This window comes from Ambystoma mexicanum, chromosome 3q, assembly GCF_040938575.1.
Source record: "Ambystoma mexicanum isolate Mex_15411 chromosome 3q, UKY_AmexF1_1, whole genome shotgun sequence".
NCBI lineage: Eukaryota > Metazoa > Chordata > Amphibia > Caudata > Ambystomatidae > Ambystoma > Ambystoma mexicanum.
In genome coordinates this window covers 899,316,898-899,341,648 of record NC_090926.1, presented here as the reverse complement: position 1 = coordinate 899,341,648, position 24,751 = coordinate 899,316,898, and the positions used below count along the sequence as shown (strand labels likewise).

Genomic DNA, 24,751 nt, shown 5'->3' with positions numbered 1-24,751 from the left:
GCAGGCCCCCACTAATGTCCCACTCATGTCTCCCAGCACCCCCACCCCCCAGCAGTCAGGGGCACCTGCCAGCAGGCCTCCGCTCATGTCCCCCAGCACCCCCACCCCCCAGCAGTCAGGGGCACCTGCCAGCAGGCCCCCATGCATGTCACCCAGTACCCCACCCCCCAGCAGTCAGGGCACCTGCCAGCAGGCCCCCACTCATGTCCCACACATGTCCCCCAGCACCCCCACCCCTTATCAGTCAGGGGCACCTGCCAGCAGGCCCCCACTCATGTCCCACTCATGTCCCCCAGCACCCCCACCCTCCAGCAGTCAGGGGCACCTGCCAGCAGGCCCCCACACATGTCCCCCAGCACCCCCACTCCTCAGCAGTCAATGGCACCTGCCAGCAGGCCCCCACTCATGTCCTCCAGCACCCCTGCCCCACATCTGTCAGGGGCACCTGCCAGCAGGCCCCCACTCATGTCCCCCAGCACCCCTACCCCCATCAGTCAGGGGAACCTGCCAGCAAGCCCCCACTCATGTCCCACTCATGTCCCCCAGCACCCCCACCCTCCAGCAGTCAGGGGCACCTGCCAGCAGGCCCCCACTCATGTCCCACTCATGTCCCCCAGCACCCCCACCCTCCAGCTGTCAGGGGCACCTGCCAGCAGGCCCCCACTCATGTCCCCCAGCACCCCCACCCCCATCAGTCAGGGGCACCTGCCAGCAGGCCCCCACTCATGTCGCCCAGCACCCCCACCCCCATCAGTCAGGGGCACCTGCCAGCAGGCCCCCACTCATGTCCCCTAGCACGCCCACCCCCCCATAAGTCAGGGGCACCTGCCAGCAGGCCCCCACTCATGTCCCACTCATGTCCCCCAGCACCCCCACCCACCAGCAGTCAATGGCACCTGCCAGCAGGCCCCCACTCATGTCCGCCAGCACCCCCACCCCCCATCAGTCAGGGGCACCTGCCAGCAGGCCCCCACTCATGTCCCCCAGCACCCCCACCCCCCATCAGTCAGGGGCACCTGCCAGCAGGCCCCCACTCATGTCCCACTCATGTCCCTCAGCACCCCACCCCCCAGCAGTCAGGGGCACCTGCCAGCAGGCCCCCACTCATGTCCCACTCATGTCCCACTCATGTCCCCGAGCACCCCCACCCCCATCAGTCAGGGGTACCTGCCAGCAGGCCCCCACTCATGTCCCACTCATGTCCCCCAGCACCCCCACCCTCCAGCTGTCAGGGGCACCTGCCAGCAGGCCCCCACTCATGTTCCCCAGCACCCCCACCCCCCATCAGTCAGGGGCACCTGCCAGCAGGCCCCCACTCATGTCGCCAAGCACCCCCACCCCCATCAGTCAGGGGAACCTGCCAGCAGGCCCCCACTCATGTCGCCCAGCACCCCCACCCCCATCAGTCAGGGGTACCTGCCAGCAGGCCCCCACTCATGTCCCCCAGCACCCCCACTCCTCAGCAGTCAATGGCACCTGCCAGCAGGCCCCCACTCATGTCCTCCAGCACCCCCACCCCCCATCTGTCAGGGGCACCTGCCAGCAGGCCCCCACTCATGTCCCCCAGCACCCCTACCCCCCATCAGTCAGGGGCACCTGCCAGCAGGCCCCCACTCATGTCCCACTCATGTCCCCCAGCACCCCCACCCTCCAGCAGTCAGGGGCACCTGCCAGCAGGCCCCCACTCATGTCCCCCAGCAACCCACCCCCCAGCAGTCAGGGGCACCTGCCAGCAGGCCCCCACTCATGTCGCCCAGCACCCCCACCCCCATCAGTCAGGGGCACCTGCCAGCAGGCCCCCACTCATGTCCCCCAGCACGCCCACCCCCCCATAAGTCAGGGGCACCTGCCAGCAGGCCCCCACTCATGTCCCACTCATGTCCCCCAGCACCCCCACCCACCAGCAGTCAATGGCACCTGCCAGCAGGCCCCCACTCATGTCCGCCAGCACCCCCACCCCCCATCAGTCAGGGGCACCTGCCAGCAGGCCCCCACTCATGTCCCCCAGCACCCCCACCCCCCATCAGTCAGGGGCACCTGCCAGCAGGCCCCCACTCATGTCCCACTCATGTCCCTCAGCACCCCACCCCCCAGCAGTCAGGGGCACCTGCCAGCAGGCCCCCACTCATGTCCCACTCATGTCCCACTCATGTCCCCCAGCACCCCCACCCCCATCAGTCAGGGGCACCTGCCAGCAGGCCCCCACTCATGTCCCACTCATGTCCCCCAGCACCCCCACCACCCAGCAGTCAGGGGCACCTGCCAGCAGGCCTCCGCTCATGTCCCCCAGCACCCCCACCCCCCAGCAGTCAGGGGCACCTGCCAGCAGGCCCCCACGCATGTCACCCAGTACCCTACCCCCCAGCAGGCAGGGCACCTGCCAGCAGGCCCCCACTCATGTCCCACACATGTCCCCCAGCACCCCCACCCCTTATCAGTCAGGGGCACCTGCCAGCAGGCCCCCACTCATGTCCCACTCATGTCCCCCAGCACCCCCACCCTCCAGCAGTCAGGGGCACCTGCCAGCAGGCCCCCACTCATGTCCCCCAGCACCCCCACTCCTCAGCAGTCAATGGCACCTGCCAGCAGGCCCCCACTCATGTCCTCCAGCACCCCCACCCCCCATCAGTCAGGGGCACCTGCCAGCAGGCCCCCACTCATGTCCCCCAGCACCCCCACCCCCCATCAGTCAGGGGCACCTGCCAGCAGGCCCCCACTCATGTCCCACTCATGTCCCCCAGCAACCCACCCCCCAGCAGTCAGGGGCACCTGCCAGCAGGCCCCCACTCATGTCCCACACATGTCCCCCAGCACCCCCACCCCTATCAGTCAGGGGCACCTGCCAGCAGGCCCCCACTCATGTCCCACTCATGTCCCCCAGCACCCCCACCCTCCAGCAGTCAGGGGCACCTGCCAGCAGGCCCCCACTCATGTCCCCCAGCACCCCCACCCCCCCATCAGTCAGGGGCACCTGCCAGCAGGCCCCCACTCATGTCCCCCAGCAACCCCACCCCCATCAGTCAGGGGCACCTGCCAGGAGGCCCCCACTCATGTCCCCCAGCATGCCCACCCCCCATAAGTCAGGGGTACCTGCCAGCAGGCCCCCACTCATGTCCCACTCATGTCCCCCAGCACCCCCACCCACCAGCAGTCAATGGCACCTGCCAGCAGGCCCCCACTCATGTCCCCCAGCACCCCCACCCCCATCAGTCAGGGGCACCTGCCAGCAGGCCCCCACTCATGTCCCCCAGCACCCCCACACCCCATCAGTCAGGGGCACCTGCCAGCAGGCCCCCACTCATGTCCCACTCATGTCCCTCAGCACCCCACACCCCATCAGTCAGGGGCACCTGCCAGCAGGCCCCCACTCATGTCCCACTCATGTCCCTCAGCACCCCACCCCCCAGCAGTCAGGGGCACCTGCCAGCAGGCCCCCACTCATGTCCCACTCATGTCCCCCAGCACCCCCTCCCCCCAGCAGTCAGGGGCACCTGCCAGCAGGCCCCCACGCATGTCCCCCAGTACCCCACCCCACAGCAGTCAGGGCACCTGCCAGCAGGCCCCCACTCATGTCCCACTCATGTCCCCCAGCACCCCCACCCCCCAGCTGTCAGGGGCACCTGCCAGCAGGCCTCTGCTCATGTCCCCCAGCACCCCCACCCCCCAGCAGTCAGGGGCACCTGCCAGCAGGCCCCCGCGCATGTCACCCAGTACCCCACCCCCCAGCAGTCAGGGCACCTGCCAGCAGGCCCCCACTCATGTCCCACACATGTCCCCCAGCACCCCCACCCCTTATCAGTCAGGGGCACCTGCCAGCAGGCCCCCACTCGTGTCCCACTCATGTCCCCCAGCACCCCCACCCTCCAGCAGTCAGGGGCACCTGCCAGCAGGCCCCCACTCATGTCCCCCAGCACCCCCACTCCTCAGCAGTCAATGGCACCTGCCAGCAGGCCCCCACGCATGTCCTCCAGCACCCCTGCCCCCCATCAGTCAAGGGCACCTGCCAGCAGGCCCCCACTCATGTCCCCCAGCACCCCCACCCCCCATCAGTCAGGGGCACCTGCCAGCAGGCCCCCACTCATGTCCCACTCATGTCCCCCAGCAACCCACCCCCCAGCAGTCAGGGGCACCTGCCAGCAGGCCCCCACTCATGTCCCACACATGCCCCCCAGCACCCCCACCCCTATCAGTCAGGGGCACCTGCCAGCAGGCCCCCACTCATGTCCCACTCATGTCCCCCAGCACCCCCACCCTCCAGCAGTCAGGGGCACCTGCCAGCAGGCCCCCACTCATGTCCCCTGCACCCCCACCCCCATCAGTCAGGGGCACCTGCCAGCAGGCCCCCACTCATGTCCTCCAGCACCCCCACCCCCATCAGTCAGGGGCACCTGCCAGCAGGCCCCCACTCATGTCCCCAGCACGCCCACCCCCCATAAGTCAGGGGTACCTGCCAGCAGGCCTCCACTCATGTCCCACTCATGTCCCCCAGCACCCCCACCCACCAGCAGTCAATGGCACCTGCCAGCAGGCCCCCACTCATGTCCCCCAGCACCCCCACCCCCCATCAGTCAGGGGCTCCTGCCAGCAGGCCCCCACTCATGTCCCCCAGCACCCCCACCCCCTATCAGTCAGGGGCACCTGCCAGCAGGCCCCCACTCATGTCCCACTCATGTCCCTCAGCACCCCACCCCCCAGCAGTCAGGGGCACCTGCCAGCAGGCCCCCACTCATGTCCCACTCATGTCCCCCAGCACCCCCACCCCCATCAGTCAGGGGCACCTGCCAGCAGGCCCCCACTCATGTCCCACTCATGTCCCCCAGCACCCACACCCCCCAGCAGTCAGGGGCACCTGCCAGCAGGCCCCCACGCATGTCCCCCAGTACCCCACCCCCCAGCAGTCAGGGCACCTGCCAGCAGGCCCCCACTCATGTCCCACACATGTCCCCCAGCACCCCCACCCCTTATCAGTCAGGGGCACCTGCCAGCAGGCCCCCACTCATGTCCCTCTCATGTCCCCCACTACCCCCACCCTCCAGCAGTCAGGGGCACCTGTCAGCAGGCCCCCACTCATGTCCCACAGCACCACCACTCCTCAGCAGTCAATGGCACCTGCCAGCAGGCCCCCACTCATGTCCTCCAGCACCCCCCCATCAGTCAGGGACACCTGCCAGCAGGCCCCCACTCATGTCCCCCAGCACCCCCACCCCCCATCAGTCAGGGGCACCTGCCAGCAGGCCCCCACTCATTTCCCACTCATGTCCCCCAGCACCCCACCCCCCAGCAGTCAGGGGCACCTGCCAGCAGGCCCCCACTCATGTCCCACTCATGTCCCCCAGCACCCCCACCCTCCAGCAGTCAGGGGCACCTGCCAGCAGGCCCCCACTCATGTCCCCCAGCACCCCCACCCCCCATCAGTCAGGGGCACCTGCCAGCAGGCCCCCACTCATGTCCCCCAGCACCCCAACCCCCCAGCAGTCAGGGGCACCTGCCAGCAGGCCCCCACTCATGTCCCCCCTACATGAAATACAGATGCACAATCATGTCCCACTTCTACACCAAAATACTGCAGCATGCCACCCATTCTTGAGACGCAATGATTTCCCAATCCACCCCACACTGACATGCCTATCTCAAGACACAAACCAATAGTCAACTATGTACATCAACATATATCCGTCACACACACACACACACACACACTGGTTGGCATTGATTGTGTAAACCCACATTTTCACATGCATCAACCCAATGAGCGAATCCCACACATGGAACTAAAATATGAAAATGTATTATGTACAAAAAAAAATCAATGACATGAAAGCATAAAAAGACAGCAAACATGAAATGAAAAGCATGTGCAAAAGATGAGTAAATGAAAAGTATAACCAATCCAAACAAATCCGAAAGAAAAATAGTCCAAACTCTCCCTCCAACAATGCAAATCCAAAGGAAACGTAAAAAGAAAAATCCATTGATCCATGGTGAAATCAAATGAAAAAGGTAGAAATAATCCATTGTCCTACTATGTACAATCCATTGTCAAGGGTCCATGAGCCCAACGAAAGAAATGAAACCTACCTAATAAACTACATAATAAAAAAACTATTATTTGTTTATTTATTTATGGTTTATATAAACCTTTACAAAATAGTACATCAAGAGAAATAAAACTACATTTCAGAATCGAATAAAAAACATATTGTACATTTGATACATACTTGAAACAAACAGACATTTTAAACACCTTCAGATAAAATTTCACAATTTAAGATCACAAGATAAAAAACAAACAAATAACAATTACACCATAAAAACCATAATAATTACGAACCAGATCAGAAACAATTCATATAAAGTCGATCCTGTAAACCTTAAAAGAATTCTTAAGATTCCCAAAATATGTAAGTTTGTTTAAACCGATATTTCTTATTTATATATAAGGTTTGAGCATAAGAGGAAAATTCATTATAATGAATTAAGATAAATCACAAAAGAAATTTAAAAATGCCAAAATTCTCAGTTTTAAGACAGTAGATGTGTTATGTCTAATTTGATACCATAAAGATTCTGTATCAACTGCATGAAGATGCATTACAAATTGTTCGAAATATAAAATCCTTTGTTTTAAAAGAGCTGGACATTGTAATAGTATTTGCTTCAAAGTTTCTTCTGTCCTTTCTACCTTAGAGTATTTACACCACATCCATTCACCGGTCAATTGGTTCCATCTTTTTAAGATATAATTTGTTTTCAAGATATCAAAACGGAACCTCATAAAAGAGTTTCTAAAATTCCGTGAAGGGTATTTCACTAAATAATTCTCAAGAACGGGATAACATTTTCAAAAAGAGTATCTGATTAAGGGTTTTAGATTGCAGGACCGAGTCCAAAGTCTTTTGCCAATCATTACTTTGAAGTATAAGTTTCACTTTTTGCGGTTTACTTATCAACATCTCTATAGTTACTCCTATATTCAATAGTGACTCTTCAATTACAGATTTTAAATTCACACAAAAAGGGTTAGATCGATCTTTTGCTGCAATCATATATAGACATGAGGTATCATTCATCAAACATTTCCTCCACAACAACATTTTTCTCCATATAATAATTGAATGTAAGGATTGCAGACCAAAAAACTATATACAAATGTGTGTGGCATAGTCCATTCACCACAAATCAAAGAAACGGGAAAAGGAAACCTAACTCTAAAAACTATTTACAATAGCAGCAGGCTAGTCTGACGGTTCACTTTTTGATGTCCTGGGCCAGGGCATCATAGATCTCCCGCTCAATGTCCTGGAGGTGGTCCTCTTCCATGGCCCCGAGGGTTCGCAGGGACGACAACATGTTCACCTCCAACTCCCTGCAAATTGCCTCGAGGCACTCGGCCCGCCTCAGTGCCCTCCGCATGGAGTTCTCCGCCCTGACCATTGTGAGCCGTGCCTCTTCCGCCCGCTGCCACTCTGCATCTATGGTGTGGCCCAACCGCTGCTACACGGAAGACACTTGAAATCCTTGGTCCTCCTGCCCTCTGGCCGATGCCTGCCCCTCCCATGTTGAAGGCCCGAGCCATCATTGCTCCCACCATGTTGCTGCTGCTGTGCCTGCGCCTGCGCCCTGGCTCTTGCTGCCTGCACGTCCTCCTCCGGCTGGGGTGCAGTTGTTGTGGTGGCCACCCCTGCTGGACGTCCGACTCCCGACTGTGGCAGTGATGTGTCCTCTACTAGCCTGGCTGCTGGGTCAGAGGAAGCTCCACAGGGTACCCAGGTGATACACGGGTGGGAATATGGCATGGAGGATGACTGGCACGTAGGGGGTTCAGGTGAGGAGGGGGTCGCAAGAAGGTCCAGCACACGGAGGAATCCAGCACCGGTGACCCGTCCCAGCAGGTCAACGTGGTCAAAGAGGCATCCGAGATGACATGCAGTCTCTTCACGAAAAGACCGCAGGTCACCTCGCATGCTCCATTGATGCAACGCTATCCCAGCCAGGACAGGCTCAACACGGTCCTGGATAGCCACGTCCGCAGGGAGAGGAAGGCCAGTTGTTGTGTGCTCATCCCCTCTCTGAAAACGGGTCTGGATGTAGGCATCCCTGCTGGTGCCAGATGATGCAGTGACAGGATCAGGGACAGAATTGCACACAGGCACCTCCGCGGTGGCCTGAGCTGCCTCCTGTCCGTGCCCCTGCACTGCACCACTAGCACCAGTGGAATCCCCACCTCCAGACCCCGTGTGTGTCCCTTCCACGGCCTCCTCCTCCACCAAACCCCCCACCAACCTGGATGACTCTGTGCCATCTTCCTCCGTTGGACCCTGCAGGGTCTCAACTGTCCCTTCTACTGCCGAGGAGTCCACCTCCGACCTCTGCCTCTTGGACCTACACTCGGCAGCTGCGGCCTGGGACGCGGCACCAGACTCCTCACTCCTCGAGGAGATGACAATCTGGGAGGGGAGCCGGGCCTTGCGTCTCCGGCTAGTGGTGCGATCCCTGCCGCTGTGCTCCACAGCACCCTCTCCACCCTCTTCATCAGTTGACGCTGCAGACAGGGAGAGATAAAACACAGACATCAGAGGACTGATACACACATGACAGTTGCACATGAGTGGCAGTGTCAAACTTCAGACATGGCATCACACTCCACAACACACGTCATTTAAACTCACACACATGAGCATTTCCACAGCACTATTGCACCAGGCAGCACCATCCATACACATACAACAGCATGGACAGCTGAAGGTGAGCCTGACATCACATGAAACACAGGGAGTGCACTAGACATGCACACACGCCACCACACTTACATGCATGTCTACATCTCCTCCAACTGTCGCAGTGATGCGATCGCCATACATGTCACATCTGGCATTCAGCCTTCTACATATCAGTGTCACATGCATCCATGTTGCATCACAGTTGCACACTTGTCAAATACACACACATGCACATGTACACAGTGCAGATACATGCAGCAGGAACCACCATCCATGTGTGACACCACAACCATGGCAACGTACATACACAGAAAATCAAACATGTGTGCTCCCACACCTGCATTTGCACAGCATGCTTACCAACACATACACCATTGATGTGTCTCACACCTAAGAGGACTCACATGTGGCAGCCTCACACCCCTGTTCATACACATCCCTACATGGCCCTACGAAAACACATGTGCAACCTGCACACTACTGGCACACCACCACACGCACAGCGTCCAATCAGTATACATATACACTTACCGCTCGACTCCAGACGGGTCTGCTCCAGACGGGTCTGCCTCTCAAGGACCTGGACATGGTGCGCTGTGCATATGTGTTCCAGGACCCTCATTTGGTGGTCGAACAGGTGGCCCCGGCACCCCTTAGCATCCGCTGCCTTCAAGAGGCGCCGGGCCTTGTTGAGGGTCCTGGACCTGAAGTCCTCCCAGCGCTTCTTGACATGTTGTAAGTTGCGGACTGCCACCCCCTCCGCGTTAATGGCAGTCACGATGTCCATCCAGATCCTGGTCCATCCTTCATTGTCGGCGCGCAAACTTCCAAAGAGGGCATCATACTGCCCCAGGACTTGATCCACCAGGACACCAACTTCCCTGGCACTGAAGCTGGTGGCCCTCTGCCTCTCTGGCTGGGGGTTGCCAGTGGTGCCAGATGGTGTTGTGCCCGACATGGCAAGCCCAGAGTCAGGAGTGGGTGGGCAACTGGGTCCTGGGGCTGGGCTGTGGAGTGATGGTATCCCATTCGGGAGTCTTCTGTTCCAGCAGGGGTGGTCACAGCAACTGCACCCCTGGCTGATGTGCAGGCAGCAAATAGCAGGGCACGTGGGCAGCAGGCAGCAGCAGATGGCAGGTGGGAGAGTGCTCGGGGCTCTGGGGGGCAGTAATTCGGCCTTCTAGGCAGGAGCGTGGTCTTCTGTGTGTTGTTGCGTGGCCAGCTTGATACGGAGTGATTTGGCACGTGAAAATCTTGCACATCAGCGTGTAATTCGAGGAAAGGCCCTTGGCACTTAAGCGCATCAGCACTCGTATGCAGTTCCATTGGACCAAAGGCCCTTAGCGTGTAAGCGCTTCTGTGACGTGACTCGCGCTGGCGTTTCCCTCGTGACGTGGCCATAGTGGTTCAGCACGTGTGAAAAAACTGCACGTCCTCGTGTGAATGCGTGTAATCCGAGGAAAGGGCCTACGCGCATAAGTGACGTGACGCGCGCAGGCGTATCCATGAACAAAGGTGCATGTTCATCGTACACATCCAAAAACTGCACGTCCGAGTGTCAGCTTGTGTAATTGGAGGAAAGGGCCTTAGCACGGACAACCGTAAGTGACGCTGTACGTGTGGGCCACTTTAAAAGGTACGTGTAGGACCCCATTCCCTTGTACGTGCTTTTCATGGAGAGCGAGTGGGTGAATTCTGTACTTCTTGTCGGTTCACACGCGATTACTTCACAGCGTTTCAAGTTCGTACTCCCTGTTACCTCTGACAGCGTTCTTTATTTTTTTTGGGCGTGTTTCCTCAAACAGCGTTCACTTCTTCTTTTGTCCTGTCTCCTCAGACAGCGTACGATTCGTCTTTTGGCGGGGGTGTTGCCTATGCGCACACACGCGTTTTTTTCACTTTATTTTTCCAGGCAGATGGTGAGTCGCGCACGCATTTACCAACTGTGCTTGCCCCGTGTGTTGCGTACCCCTTCAGAGGTCATTGTAGGCTGCATGTAACACGCGTACGCTTGTTTTTGTGTTTCTGGGTGCCACAGCGTAGTGTGGGTTCATTTTTCCACGCACGTGGTCTACGAGGGGTTGCGTGCAAGTTGCTTTTTGTTTTTGGGGTGCCTGTGCATTGCGTGACCCGTCATCTTCCCCCAGGGGTCACAGACAGCCTTGCTAGAGCACTAGGGTACGAAATCCATCTAGTACCCTACCCCTTTCACCCCCAATTGCCCAGGACAATTGTTTACTGCAACTCCCATACGCACAACAACATCAGTGCCATGGTTGGGAGGCGACCAAGTGGTAAGGGAGGCAAAGGTGGCCGACCTCCAAAAGGTGGGCGTGGTAGGGGACGTGGCCAGGATTTGCAAGGTGCCCCTAGACCCCCATGTGTGGAGGACCAATCAGGGACACCCATGCTCCCCCATGGTTGAGGGAAACGTGGCTGACACCATCCCAGCTTAGCCCTTGTTGGACCAGCCCATTGTGGCACCTGACCCAGCACAGGATGACTCCCAGGCTGACTTCCAGGTCAGCAAGTATAAGCCAAGTGTGCCGGTGCAAGTTGGTGTCACCAGACCACGTGGATCTGGGGCAGCGATGTCATCTGCTGCCCCAGGGTGGGGAGGCTGCAGGGGCAGCTGCAGCTCTATCCACCCCAGCTCTGAGTCTCCCAGCCAGGACAGTTTCGGTCCTCGACCATCAAACTGACGTTGCCCCTGCCAACATCACACTTCAGCCAATGCCTGCTCCAAGACCTATGGTCATTGTGCCTTCCCACACTCCCAGTACCCAGTCCACCTGCGCTTCTGCCCCTACTGACCAGAGCGGCGCAAGCCACTCAGGCTCTGCTCCACCTTTGAAAAAGAGGAAGAAGGGTGCTCTGGCACTACAGGCTGAGACCCCAGACACGGCTACACAGTCTGGCACGTCAAGGAACCTAGCTTTAATGACCCCGAACTTGATGCACTTGTGACCTATGTGCCAGCAAATAGCCGTGAAATGGTGGTGACTGCAGGGTGCAAGACAACACCTGGCCAACGTAGGGCACACTGGCAGACCATCGCGGACCGCATAAGTGCCCTTGGATTTGTGAGGTGCACAGATTGCTACAAGCGGTGGAATGACCTGAAACGCAGAGCAAAGAACAAGCTGGCCTCAAATCATGCCGCTACTCTGGTGACTGGCAGTGGGTCTCCACCAGAGGACAACAAACTCACTGAACATGAGTATGTTGCTGGGACCTTTGTCACAGAGGAACAGATCCAAGGTGTGGGAGAGCTACCTGATTACGAGGCATTGTCCGGTGAGTTCCCATGCATGTGTGTGTAATCCATGTGTATGTTGTTTGGGTGACGGGTTCTGATTGAGTGCCAGGTGAGGGTGTGTACTCCTGAGTGTAATGGGTCACCCATGTGCTTCCTCCAATACATTCACATGCCTTTGATTTGGGTATGACAGTATCCCTTCTGCCCACAGTAGCCAATTAGCCCCACATTACTGCTGTTGCACTTGAACTATCATCTTGCAACAACATTATTCTGATTTTTTCTGTGTTCATTCAGGCTGATTGTTTAGATTATCCCGTTTTTCATATGCTTTTTTCATCCCTAATGCCACACATGTGACATGCTTCTGTCATTGTTTACACCCCACATTGTGCCACTTTAGTTACCTGGTTATGTGAATGTTTAAACCATTTAGGGCGAGGGAGTATTGGCCTGTTGAAATTTATTTTTATGGCCTGTTTGCATGTGGAACATGATAGTTGTTTCCTGTCATGTTGAAGTGACCAACAATTGATGTGTACATCTGCCTACAATCACTGTCTAATTGTACACTGGATGTGTTGCAGTGTGCGGCACATGCATATTTTGCAAGACTATTCTGCATTAATTTTCTCATCATGTCCATGTGACATGGATGTGTGACAGTACTCATTCACTGACATATCGCTGTAGTTGTCTAATTTACCATGGCTATGCGACATGACATCTGTGTTATGGCATGTGTCATGTATGTGTATTGGACATGCCACTCACAGGCTGGTGTGTGATGCCAGTGCTACACAACATGCTGCAAATGTGTTGCTTTTCCATCTTGGTGTACTCATTGTCTACCTTTTTGACTCCCCTTCAGAATCATTGACAGTGCATACATGCCAGGGTTATAGTCATGTGGGACATGTGTTTACCATGTACAGGATCTCTGTCTTGTCAGGCCTATGTGTGTGCTATGGTGCTCATGCCTGTTTCCATTTCTTGAGTTTCATGTTTTTGCAGGTGACGACGCACTTGATGCTGGTGAGGTTCAGGAGATGGTGCAGACCCAGGAGGATTCTCAGCCACGACCAGGCACCAGTGGGGGACGTGGTGTGGTGGTGGGTGAAAACACTTTGGTACTGCAGACCATACTGTCGAGGGGTGCCTCTGGGTGCAGCTCCCCAGACCTCTATTCAGGTGCTGAGTCAGATGATAGACTTATGTGCTGTCGCAGGTCAGTGCTTCTGGCAGGGATTCTGTTCTGTCCAACCCACCTGGACCAGGGGTAGAACCCTCTATGGGGATGTCAGTGTTGGTAGGTCAACTTTTGGCGGTTACAGATGCAGGGTCACACTCCACAGCATCTGATCCTGTTCCTGGGCCAGCAGATCAGAGGGGGAATGCAGTCCTGCAGCCTCAGGCAGTGCCAGCACAGCAAGGTGCAGATCGCCTTGCCCCAGACAGGTGTGGTGCCCGCCGACGTGGTGGCCGTGCGCCACCAGGCAATACTGTATGGGAAAACTCCATGTACGGTATGGCAACCCAACAGGCAGCATCAGTAGAAATGATGGCTCAGGCAATGGAGAGGGTGGCCACTTCCATTATCCCCCCTGAAAGGCAGATGGAGCAACAACAGCAGGCAACAGACTCCATTTGCCAATCACACAGGGAAGACATGTTGGCGTCCAACAGGGACCGACGGGCGGCACTGGAGACTCTGCGTGAATCCATATCAATAGAGTCACAGGGCCACAGGGATGTCCTGAGGGTGGAACTCCATAACTTCAGGCGGAGTCTGCTTGAACTTGAGGCTTCCCGAAAGTTAGGGCAGAACAGCAGCTGGAGCAGCTCACACGTTTGCTCTCAGCTGAGCTGCAGGCAACATGTGAGGAGATCCGGGCATCCCGCGAGGCCATGCGTGCAGGCAACCCGTGACGTGCTGCATGGGGCTCTCTGCACTTTAATCCTCCAGAATCAGACCTTCCAGACCAGCATGCTTGCTGCCATGGAGGACCATACCAGGGCTTTGCGTGGGCTGCTCCCATAGTGCCACCACCTCCTGATGCAGCAGCAGAGGGTGAAGAGACCGACTGTAGTTCTCCCACAATGGCATAGCCGTGCAGGCCATGAGCCCATGGAGGTATTTTTTTTTAGCAACATCCATGCAGGTGGGTGTTGGTGTGCACCCTGTCCTCGAACCTCCTGGGGTGCCTCCCCCCCGGCCCCCGCATGGGCATTTTTGATATATATATATTTTTTTTATATTGTGTTGCCTTGTGTGGCTCCCGTGGGCATCCACTGTATTCCGGCTGGGCACATGCAGGCTTGTCCTGAGTTTGGGTTAGATGCTTGGGTTCGTGACACACACACACCCCTCCTGCTTCCCGTTTCCATGGGCTTGCAAAGGGTGTGACCAAGTGACAGTGACTTACACAGTGACATTGGGCTCCCATGAGCTGTGTGGGCAGTCTGTAGTCAAAAGTGTGAGTACATCCCTAGTGGGTATTGTTGTTGTATTGTACAATGCATGGTGTATTGATATGTGCTTGTGCATCCATGTCTTCCTCCTAATTTGCAGGTTCCTTACTCATGTCTTCACAAGGCCGTCTCCTTTGCAGATGGAGTTCATGTTGTATGCAGTCCACTGACACATTTGCGTGGCAGCAACACTCTACAGTTGGAAGGGGTCGATGTGCTGGCTTATTCAGGTTGTAAGACTACCACTACTTTGACTTAGTACTGTCATGTTTTTGCAATGTTTCATGGTGTGTTGCTGTATTGTGTTGGTGGTAAGTATGTGTTCATGTGTGCTGTGTGTTATTGATTACTGGGAGCATATTGTCTGTGGGCAGTTTCCATTTGGGACAGTGCACTTTGTGACACTTGTGTCAGGTCTTGTGCATTGCTTTGTTTGCTTTCACATGGGTGGCGGAGCTGGGGAGGGGTTGGGTGACATGGCACTATTTTCATGTTGTATTTTGCAAGGGGGTAGTCATTCATGCAGCATAAATGTGTGTTTTTTGTGACACAGCATTGGTTGTCTTTCAGCAGGTAGGGATGCACACAATGTAACAATTCCAGGTGACCATCTCAGGCTGGTATGGTTGTGACAGTTGACTGTCCCTTATGTCATCATCATTGATTGTCAGCTGGTATGTGCCAGGGCTGTGTGCACTCCACAGGGGTGTGATTTTAGTTGAAGTAATTAGCCACCAACTGCGTACGGGCTGCCTCACCACGTGCCCTTTCCCCTCCCATGTGCAGCGGACGTGCTTGTGGTTGGGGATGTGGTCCCACCACCATGTCCACGGGCAGGCCCTGGCGTGTTGCAACGTTGTGCAGGACACATGCTGCCACTATGATCCTGCACACTACTGGGGGCACGTATAGCAGCTGCCCACCAGAGCAGTCAAGGGAGCGACAGCGTGACTTGAGCACTCCAAATGTGCGCTCCACTATGCCCTGGGTTGCAATATGGGCTGTGTTGTATCTTACCTCGGGTAGTGTGGTGGGGTTCCGAATTGGCGTCATCATGTGGGTGCTCAGTGGGTAGGCACTGTCCCCTGGGGAGGTGATGATGGGTATCATTAGTGGGGTTGTGACATTACTCAGTATCTGACATGCATGCATGTGCAGGGCCATTTATACTCACCAAGCAGCCATGTATCACCATGCCGCCCAGCTTCTAGGTCCCGGTTTAGTGTTGACATTCTGTAAATGAAAATATCATGGGTGGACCCTGGATAGTTGGCATATACTGAGGTGATGATTCCCTTGGCATCACATACTACCTGCACGTTGATGGAATGCCAGTGCTTGCGGTTTCTGTAGATGTGCTCAGTTGCCCTGGGAGGACGTAGAGCCACATGGGTGCAGTCAATGGTACCTAGCACTTTGGGGAAGTGTGCCACCCCGTACAAATCCTGGACGACAGCCTGCCTTTCTACAGGTGTTCTGGGCAGGTATATGTGCCTGCGGACTGATGGGCGTGCAGAAATGATGGCCAACACCTGGTGCAGGCAGTGTGACTGCGTGGCCTGTGAGACCCCCCCCACTATGGCAGTTGTCTGCTGGAATGAACCAGTGGCCAAGAAGTGCAGTACATTGAGCACCTTTTCCAAGGGGCTCAGTGCTTGGGAGCACAGGGTGGGTGATGCAAGGTCATCCTCCCACTCACTCACCAGGTCGAGTATTATGTGATGTGGAAACCTGTACCTCCCATACACCTGGTCATCAGGCATCCCAAAAAGGCTGGTTCTGGGTGTAACAATTCTGGGCCTGACTATCCTCCTCCTCCTCTTGCGGTTTCCCACGACCACTGCTGCGAGGAACGGTATATGCATCTTGGCGTCTGAGTTTGTTTGTTGTTTGCACGCACTTTTTTGCTGCGCGGGTCCACGTACGCCTGCTTCCTGCTGGCGTATGTGTTTCCGGATTAGAGCGTCTTTTTTGGCGCACGCATTGGCCCCTTTTGATTCCATGAATACGTGTTGTAGACGCGCGTGTGGGCGTTCCGCGCATTTGGCTCCTGTACTTCCCCCGTGACGCCCACATTTTCACGTGTTGTTCCCCATCCCGCGTGTTACGCCCCCTGTTCCGCCTACTTTAGTTGTGTGCGCTGCGCTATGTGCGCTTTCGCTGTGCGCTTAGCGCATGCTGTTTGGAGACGTGTGCGCCAGCGTGCGCCACGCAGGATTTAAGCGCACATCCAGGGATTGACATGCGCACGGACTTCCATGAATCGATGTGCGCGGGTTTCGCTGCGATTTTCGCACTTGCGCTGTGATTCGCACGCTTGCGCGGGAATTTTCAGCGCACATTAATTCCATGAATCGGCCTCTACTGTATTTATGCTGGAGTTTATTGTGGGTGCACCTTCATGAAAGTGATATATATTGGCGATGCGCACATATATTGTGTGCAACATCAAATTGATTTGCAGTGGGAATGGGGGCATTCGTTGTGGGTGTTGTTTGATAAAAGGGATTAATAATGGCAGTACTGACACATTTTGTGGATGCTTCAAGAAAATGTTGTAAAATGCTCATCTGTACTGTTCAAGGCTCGCAAAATCTCCTCGTCCACTCGCATAGTGGAGATTTTATGAATGTTGGACAGTTTGCATGGTCATCGACCTTCATTGTTGAGTACTGGGATGCTTGAATATTTTATTTGCTATTTACTGCAAATAAACATTGTTTGTAGTAAATGGCAAATAAACTCTCTTGGCTCTGGGTGGCAGCAGTTCGCCAGATATGAAATGCATAAATTAACAGGAAGCACTGATACAGTTCTATTACCTTTTAAGGAGGCAGGTTTATTTTGTTTGGGTTGAGTAGACGAACTAAGTGACTAGACCTGCAGGTCTAGTGGAGTTCTGAAGAATGTTCAAGGTCTGCTATTGGTTACCTGGCATTCATTGGATTTTTTCATAAGATACCATTTGTGCTCTACTATTTTTACATGTTGGTGTTAAAAATTAGGTGATTGATTAATATAAATATAACATTGTATGGGTTTTGCTTTACTTAATTTTCAGCATTTGTTTATTGCTTTCATGTGGGTATGGGATCAAATTAAAGGTAAAAGGTAAATCAATGACTTACATTTACTTACTGCATCATGCAAAACCCATACTGACCTATTATTTCTTTCTTTAAAGGTTAATTACATTTAAGGAACCACCCTTTTTTTTACATCTTTGTGCAAACTTGTGAAAAAAGTGTAAATGGCTCTGGAAATTAACGATTGTGGGAGGCATTTACAATGGATTCCTAAGAAGATCGCATGTTGTTAGCATGCGCTAAAATCACATGGTTTCCATAGCAATCTATTGTGATAATGCCAGCATAAAGTGTCATTCTGGTGATAAATGCTTGGGGGTTTTGCAGAAAGAGTGTTGGGGCAGACAGAGTGTTGAGTTAGCCATAAACGGAAATCCCATTCTGTACCCCAGCTCCGTCTACAAAAACCTACAAAATTCTCTGGATCAATAACATACGTGTTAACAGTTATTATACTTTGACTCGTGTTTTTAGAAGCTATTTTAGTGATCTGGCTGACTTAAAAAGGAGCTCTCATAGAGGGCTAAAGTGGTGACTGTCGCTGCATTAATCAGTATTAGTAATTCATAAAACCACTCTGGTATATTTATCACACATTCTTTTAATTGCTGTTTTGCTGCATAACCATGTACTGTGATGTCACCTGGTCCATTGGGATAACGTAGCGATGTGACAACTACTTTCTTCTGCTGTCTTTTGAATCTGCACTTTAATAAATGAAGGAACTGAATCCTGGGCCTCTCTGCATTGTCCGGCTTTTGCTCCTTTTGCCTTACTTACCACCACACCACCTTACTCCTTACTCTTCCCACAGCCATCAAAGCCATTTCTTTAATGGAACTCTTCAAAACGCTGCTCAAACTCCATCTGCTAGCAATGGAAAGGCCCCCCCTAAACCTTTCAACCCTCATTTGCCAAATACCTGCATGACGCAGATCTGCTGCATTCTGGCCTCACGACTACTCTATGTGATTTTTAAGTATGTAAATACTGCCTTCAGGCTGCCATTGTGGAAAGAATATTGTTATGGACTCCATTTTCTTGGCCTTGATAGATATTCCTACTTTTACCCCTTCATGCGTCACTCAATCAAACAATACTCTTATGTAAAGGCACCTTACCCTAGGACTGCTCCGCTCTTTATAATAAGTGGCTACTTTGTACATCATTTCTTTTCAAAGTGGCACTTTATTCTTCAATAAATACAAACACAAATGCATTACTACATCCTCATTATACGAATGTGGCGACTATCTAGAGAAGATTCAAACAGGTTATTGAGACAGATCGTACTGAATTTCCCTATTGTAAATCTAGGACTACATGACCCAGAATGCAAAGAAAATTCAGGACTGGACTATCACTTCTTGGATGGAATGGGGACATGTTGGCATCTTTGAGTATGCCAGCCTTCAGGCTATTGGCAGTCCACAGAGTACTCAAATGAATTTGTGTTTTCAGACTCTGAAGTAATGGCACAGATACTACACGTGAAACGCATCTTAACATTGTCTATATGGAACGTATGTACTTATTACTTATGAAGAACATTTCTTTGACCGCAAATGCAATTGGGAGTGACGACTGACCTGTAAAACATGCACTATAAACAGTTGTGAAATCCTGAACTTTGAGCTGAAGCTAATGCCTTTCAGAGCTGGATAGTATTCAACATATTAGTCTACTTTACATGAATCAATCAATCTTGTTCATTGTCTTGCTGCTGTGTGAAAATATACTATGTGAACATGTTCATTCAAGTTTTGCAACTGAGATTAACAAAAGAATGCACATGCATGTCTCCCAATTTCTATTGAAAATCATCCCCACACTCTTTCAGTCTGACATTAGTTTACATTAAAATGCCAATGTATTGCCCAGCCATTGCTTAAAGTGAACTGACCGCCCTATGACGACATAGGCAGATTTCCCAGTAGGGCAGTTCCTCTGAAATGTCAGTCAAGCTCTGGCAGAGTCTGCCACATTTCAGGTATGCCAAACTCGTGACTGACTTGACCCCAGAGTCTGAAATTCTAATTTCATAATTAGACAAATCTTTCTGTGAGTGAACGTCTAGGTCTCACAAAGCAGGGCAATCATATTTGAACTTTCACCTTATGGGGCAATGTTTCCTCATCACTCCTTTCCTTAATAGTAACAATCTCTTCCCTCTCTTTTCCAGAGCGCTGGAGTCATGTCCGTCTACCTGTTCATGAAAAGATACACTGCAGAGGAGATGTACCGACCCCATCCTGGTTTCTACCGCCCCCGGCTCAGCAACTGCTCAGATTACTCAGGCCAGTTCTTACACCCTGATGCTTGGGTTCGAGGGCGTAGCCCTTCTGACATCTCCAGTGAGGCCTCACTCCAAATGAATTCAAATTACCCGGCACTGCTCAAATGCCCGGACTATGATCAGATGTCGTCGTCTCCATGTTGAACAGACCCTGGTACTTTTAGGAAGGACCAACAAACCCGCCTTTATCATTGCTAAGGCCACTAATTCAGGACAATCATGTATTAAAGTCGGTTCATAGAAAACCAATTGTTCACTTAGTTAGTAGCCTCGTTCTGTATCCCCAACACAACTAGTAAAACGTGCTATTGGAGAACCAATAATTCAAGTGTACCCTCGTAGCCAGTGGATATTTTGTATGTTTGTTCACATTCTTGTACCGTACATTCCTAAGTCTCGTAGATTACCAATTTTTTTAATGATGTTTTTAGAGGAAAAAATGAAAATATTCTTATGTTGGATCATGCCATGATAGTCTGACAAAAGTACTTTTTCATTGTTACTGGCATAATTAGGGATACAACCACCAGATTTGTAAATAATGTAGATCGATTACACAAGTGACTAGCTCTTTATGTTATTTATATGCATATATGTAAATGTCTTGTATAAATTACACACATGTTCAAAAACACTGTTCATGTTTCATGTTTCATCTCAGTGGATGGCACATTTGATTGTTCTTGGATGTTCTTTTGTGGTGTTTCTTCTCTGACACTAGATCATGTATGAAGGGTAAGGAGCAGAGATATGCTGTATCTTCACCATCACCATGACTCTACATGGTCATATTTCTTTTTGGAGATGTGTTCATATTTGGGAGCCAAATAGCCCAGCCCCTGAAAACACCTGACTCTTTCCCCCTAACCTTACCTGGACCTTCCAGATGTGCCTTGCATTTTCTTTACTTGCTGTGTGCCTTTGCATTCACAATAATCAGAGATGTTGCTGCGTTTAATATATAATGTTGGGGCACAAGAAACCCAATTTTGCAGCACATACTTGACATATTGGAAGCATTTCTGAGGTGCTTTTTATCACTCAAAAGTTAAGATTCAGCACCGGTTTACCTCCAGAAATGGAAAGCATATACACCACTAAGATTGTACATTGAAACAAGTATTGTAGAGCACTTTTTAAAATAATTATGCAAAGTATTCATGGGATGTTGCAGCATTATTAGCAGAGAGGGTGAATGGAATCAAACAGATCCCCACGTCCAGCTGGTCCACCAATGTATATATCCATTGTGGCCCTATTTAGTATCCAGCCTCCTCTTAGCTGCACCACAAACTCTAGCTGCTCATTTGCAAATCTCTTTCTTTGCTGGAACTCTTTTTTTTATACATATATAGCACACATATCGATCTTGCCATCTGACCCTCATCAAAGCAATACATTTGTTTCCCTCAGGTTTACCCTGAGCCCCCATGTTCGCTGGGTCTCTATCCAATACGCCATTGGGTTGGCGACATGCAGATGCCAGGGTAAATATACATGATCGTTTTCAGGCTCACACTTCTCTCACAATGTGGGTGAGGCCGCTCTCAATCCAGGACCTTCACAACGAACTGCTACATGTTTAAATACTTTGTCTCCCGAAACTCTGAACGGGGAATTGAATGGTCCAGTTGCCAATGCCACCTTCCTCTGTCCTCTGCCATGAGACTTTCCTGTCTTGGTAGTGAGTAGGAATAATTTGGGTGTGGGCAGGACTCTCCATATAACTTGCCACTGAAGTGGGCACCTGATCTGGACGATAATGACACTTTTCAGGATAGTATTTTCATATTTTAATTTTTTATTGTATTGGTTTGGTTTTGACTTAAACCTTTCAATATACATGTTATGCATTTGTTGATAAAAAGTTGACACATATACAATTACAATCCAATTTGCAATACATAAAATACATTTTGCAATATATAAAAGTTGTAGATTGAACTCGAGTGTTTTGGCTAGCATTCAAAGATTCATACTATGTATTTCTTTACAGGAGTAGAAATTGTGTGAGTCCAATTCTCATTTGGTACAAGCATATTTACATTTTAAAAAAGAACATACGTCCTATATATGAGTAAAAAGGGGGTGGACTGTCAAAACAGCCCAGGTTTCAGCGGCACTCAGGCAATCATTAGACAAAATACGAGCATTATCCCAGGTGTAGCTGCAGAGAAAAAGTCCTTTATTGATACATTGTCATGCACACGAAGGCAGCAAAAAAAGAGAAAAACAATGTGTTTCACCCTGAATGGGCTTCGTCGAGTTTAAGTGCAAGCGTAAGAGGATGGGTGCTTTATAACAATTTTAGTCCTACATTTCCTTTGAGGTCATTGACCATTGCATACTGTGACTAAGCAGAATGTATATCCATGCATGCCGACATCTTAAATTGTACTACGTTAATGCAAACTATATTATTATCATGTTTCTAAATGGCACACATTTTACTCACATAAATGCTCCTATTGCAGCAATGGGCAATGTAACAGCGTGACGACGTTTTAAACCAGAATTTCCCTTTTTTCTAATCACTTAATTGGTCGTCTGCAGCAGTGGGTCATGTATCAATACCAAAGCCTAAAGACATTTACACACAATTCATTATTACATATGACATATTGTCAGGACTCAACAGAGTGAAAAGTCATGATTGATCAACCCCTGTGGGGATATCATGTATCTGCTGTATTTTCAAAAAAGGTAATCAGTCGTTAGTCATGCCCGGTAGATATATTGTACAGCTGATGTATTGGTCTATAAAGTGCAGTGTGCTATGTGCAAGATGGATTGTCAGCTGATGCTGCCTGGTTTGTGTGTTTTCCAATATGCTTGTTTGCAAAGTGCAATGTGCAAAGTACAAATGAATAGCCAGCTTCGTACATGGCCCTCTGTCATGCTAGATGATGTATTTAGCTAATAAGTGCCATGTGTTATGTGCAAATAAGCTACCAGCCTGTCACATCCTTCTTGAATATAAGGTGCAGTTTGCGTGGTTTAGGATCATTGTATACCCTATGTGTAGTGCATTGTGCAATGTATTCTCGAGGCATTGTTCAAATAGCAAATGCTCCCTTGTGGGTGCTCTGGACCTTTGAATATATAAAGTGCTAAGTGCTATATAGACCGATGGCACTATTGCTATAAGTGCGGTTTGCCTGATGTGGGGTCATCACCTTCACCATGTAAAGTGCATAGTACAATGTATTCACTAGGCATTGTGCAAATAGCAAGTAGCACATCCTCCACTATGGGTGCTCTTGACCTCTGAATATATAAAGTGCAATGTGCTATACAGACAGATAGTATTGTTAAGATATAACGTGCAAAGTGCGTGGCATAGGGTATATCAATGCCATCAAAGCCATATTATACAGGAAATTGCTCATAATCAATCCTACGTGTTTAGTAGTATTGCATTGAGATATAAACCTCTAATAGAAAGCCATGCCCTATGCATATAACAGAAATAATTCCCTTGGTTGCATATCTAGAGTGTCAGATGTTTCATTGCTATTATCCCATACTCTCACAATGTTATGCTATATATAATGGCAAAATAGGCCTATGTTAGACTTGGATGATCGTTTCATGCTATGCACTATATCGCCTAATCGGTCTGCATATGGTAACGTAGCCGCAGTTTGTATCCTCATTGTGTCACCATCCTACAGATTATGCCTCAGATCCTCTTGCATTAAAAGAAAACACAAACATAAATGTAAACATTCACAGTTGGAGATAAGTTAAAAAATGTCAGTGAAAGTTCAACCATATTCAAAACCACAAAGTACCAATATTTATACAAGCTCAAAAGGTAATTGGCCTAGAGTTCTCGAAAGTCCACTTGTTATTATCAAAACTACAGAGATAGAGATAAGATTATTGTGGGTCATGCATCTAGATCAGACTATTTAGTCACCCAGGAAAGTATATAATTCTTCATCTCGATTATGGTCTTCTGGAAATTTGGTTTTATAATCCACTATATAGCGAGAATCCATTTGCCTCAGCCTGCTTAGTCTGTCCCCTCCTCTGGGGTGCACAGTGACCGTGTCAATTGCAAAGTACTTGAAATAGGAGGTATTGCCTTGATGTTTATCCTCGGAGTGCTTAGCAAATGTGTACACCATGTCTTGGTTTTTAATTGCTCGCATATGTTGCAGAATGTGCAGCCTTACCTACAGTTTGTTACTACCTATGTACCAGAGGTTGCATTTGCCGATAATAATGTAGATTACAAATTGTGTGGAGCATTTGATCACTCTCTTGATTAAAACATCATTCCGTGACCGTGGATGGGTGTGTTTTCTTGTACCGGACCCAAAGCGGCATGCTTTGCACTTAGAACAGGTAAAGAAACCAGGTATTTGGTTCAGAAAGCCAGCTGCCCACTATTTGGGCATTGATAGATTGGAACATACTTGGCAATAATTTTGTTTGAATAGCAGCAGCTTTCCTGTATGTGACTGTTGCATTTGCTTGTAGGAGAAGATGGATGTCTTTGTCTCTCTTTAGTAGATGCCAATGTTTACCCAGAATTTGCCTTATTCCTTTTGCGCCTTGGTTGTACGTAGTGATGAATCTGATGATATTATCACCTTTGTCTTGGGGTTTTCTGAGTTGGGTCTGGTCTTTAGCAAGTATAGCCTCCCTAGATTTGGTGCAACTTCGGACATAGGCTTTGTTGATTGTGCACTTACGATACCCTCTGGCCAGAAATCTCACAGCAGCCTTTCTGGCATTATTTTCCCATGTCTCCTTTTCACTACAATTTCGCTTTATCCGAAGGAACTCACCATATGGTATGCTGTTTTTGAGGCAGGTAGGATGTGCACTTATGGCACGCAGAACAGCATATAGAGAGAGAGATTATAATAATTTAAAACATTACATTACTACATTTTTGTGGCAATTT

The 24,751-nt window shown here is 50.9% G+C and overlaps 1 protein-coding gene across 2 annotated transcripts in view; it reads left to right on the top strand.

Annotated features, from left to right (window-relative positions):
* The window catches only part of CACNG5 (calcium voltage-gated channel auxiliary subunit gamma 5), a 589,250-nt gene extending 564,945 nt beyond the window's left edge, over positions 1-24,305 (top strand). Inside the window, exon 7 of one of the 2 annotated variants that reach the window (XM_069655046.1) lies at positions 19,720-24,305. In XM_069655046.1, coding sequence (XP_069511147.1) covers positions 19,720-19,977 — 258 coding nt within the window. In that variant the 3' untranslated portion in view covers positions 19,978-24,305. The remainder of the gene's footprint in view (positions 1-19,719) is intronic. The other variant, XM_069655047.1, reaches the window with a different exon arrangement.
* The last annotated feature ends 446 nt before the right edge of the window (positions 24,306-24,751 follow it).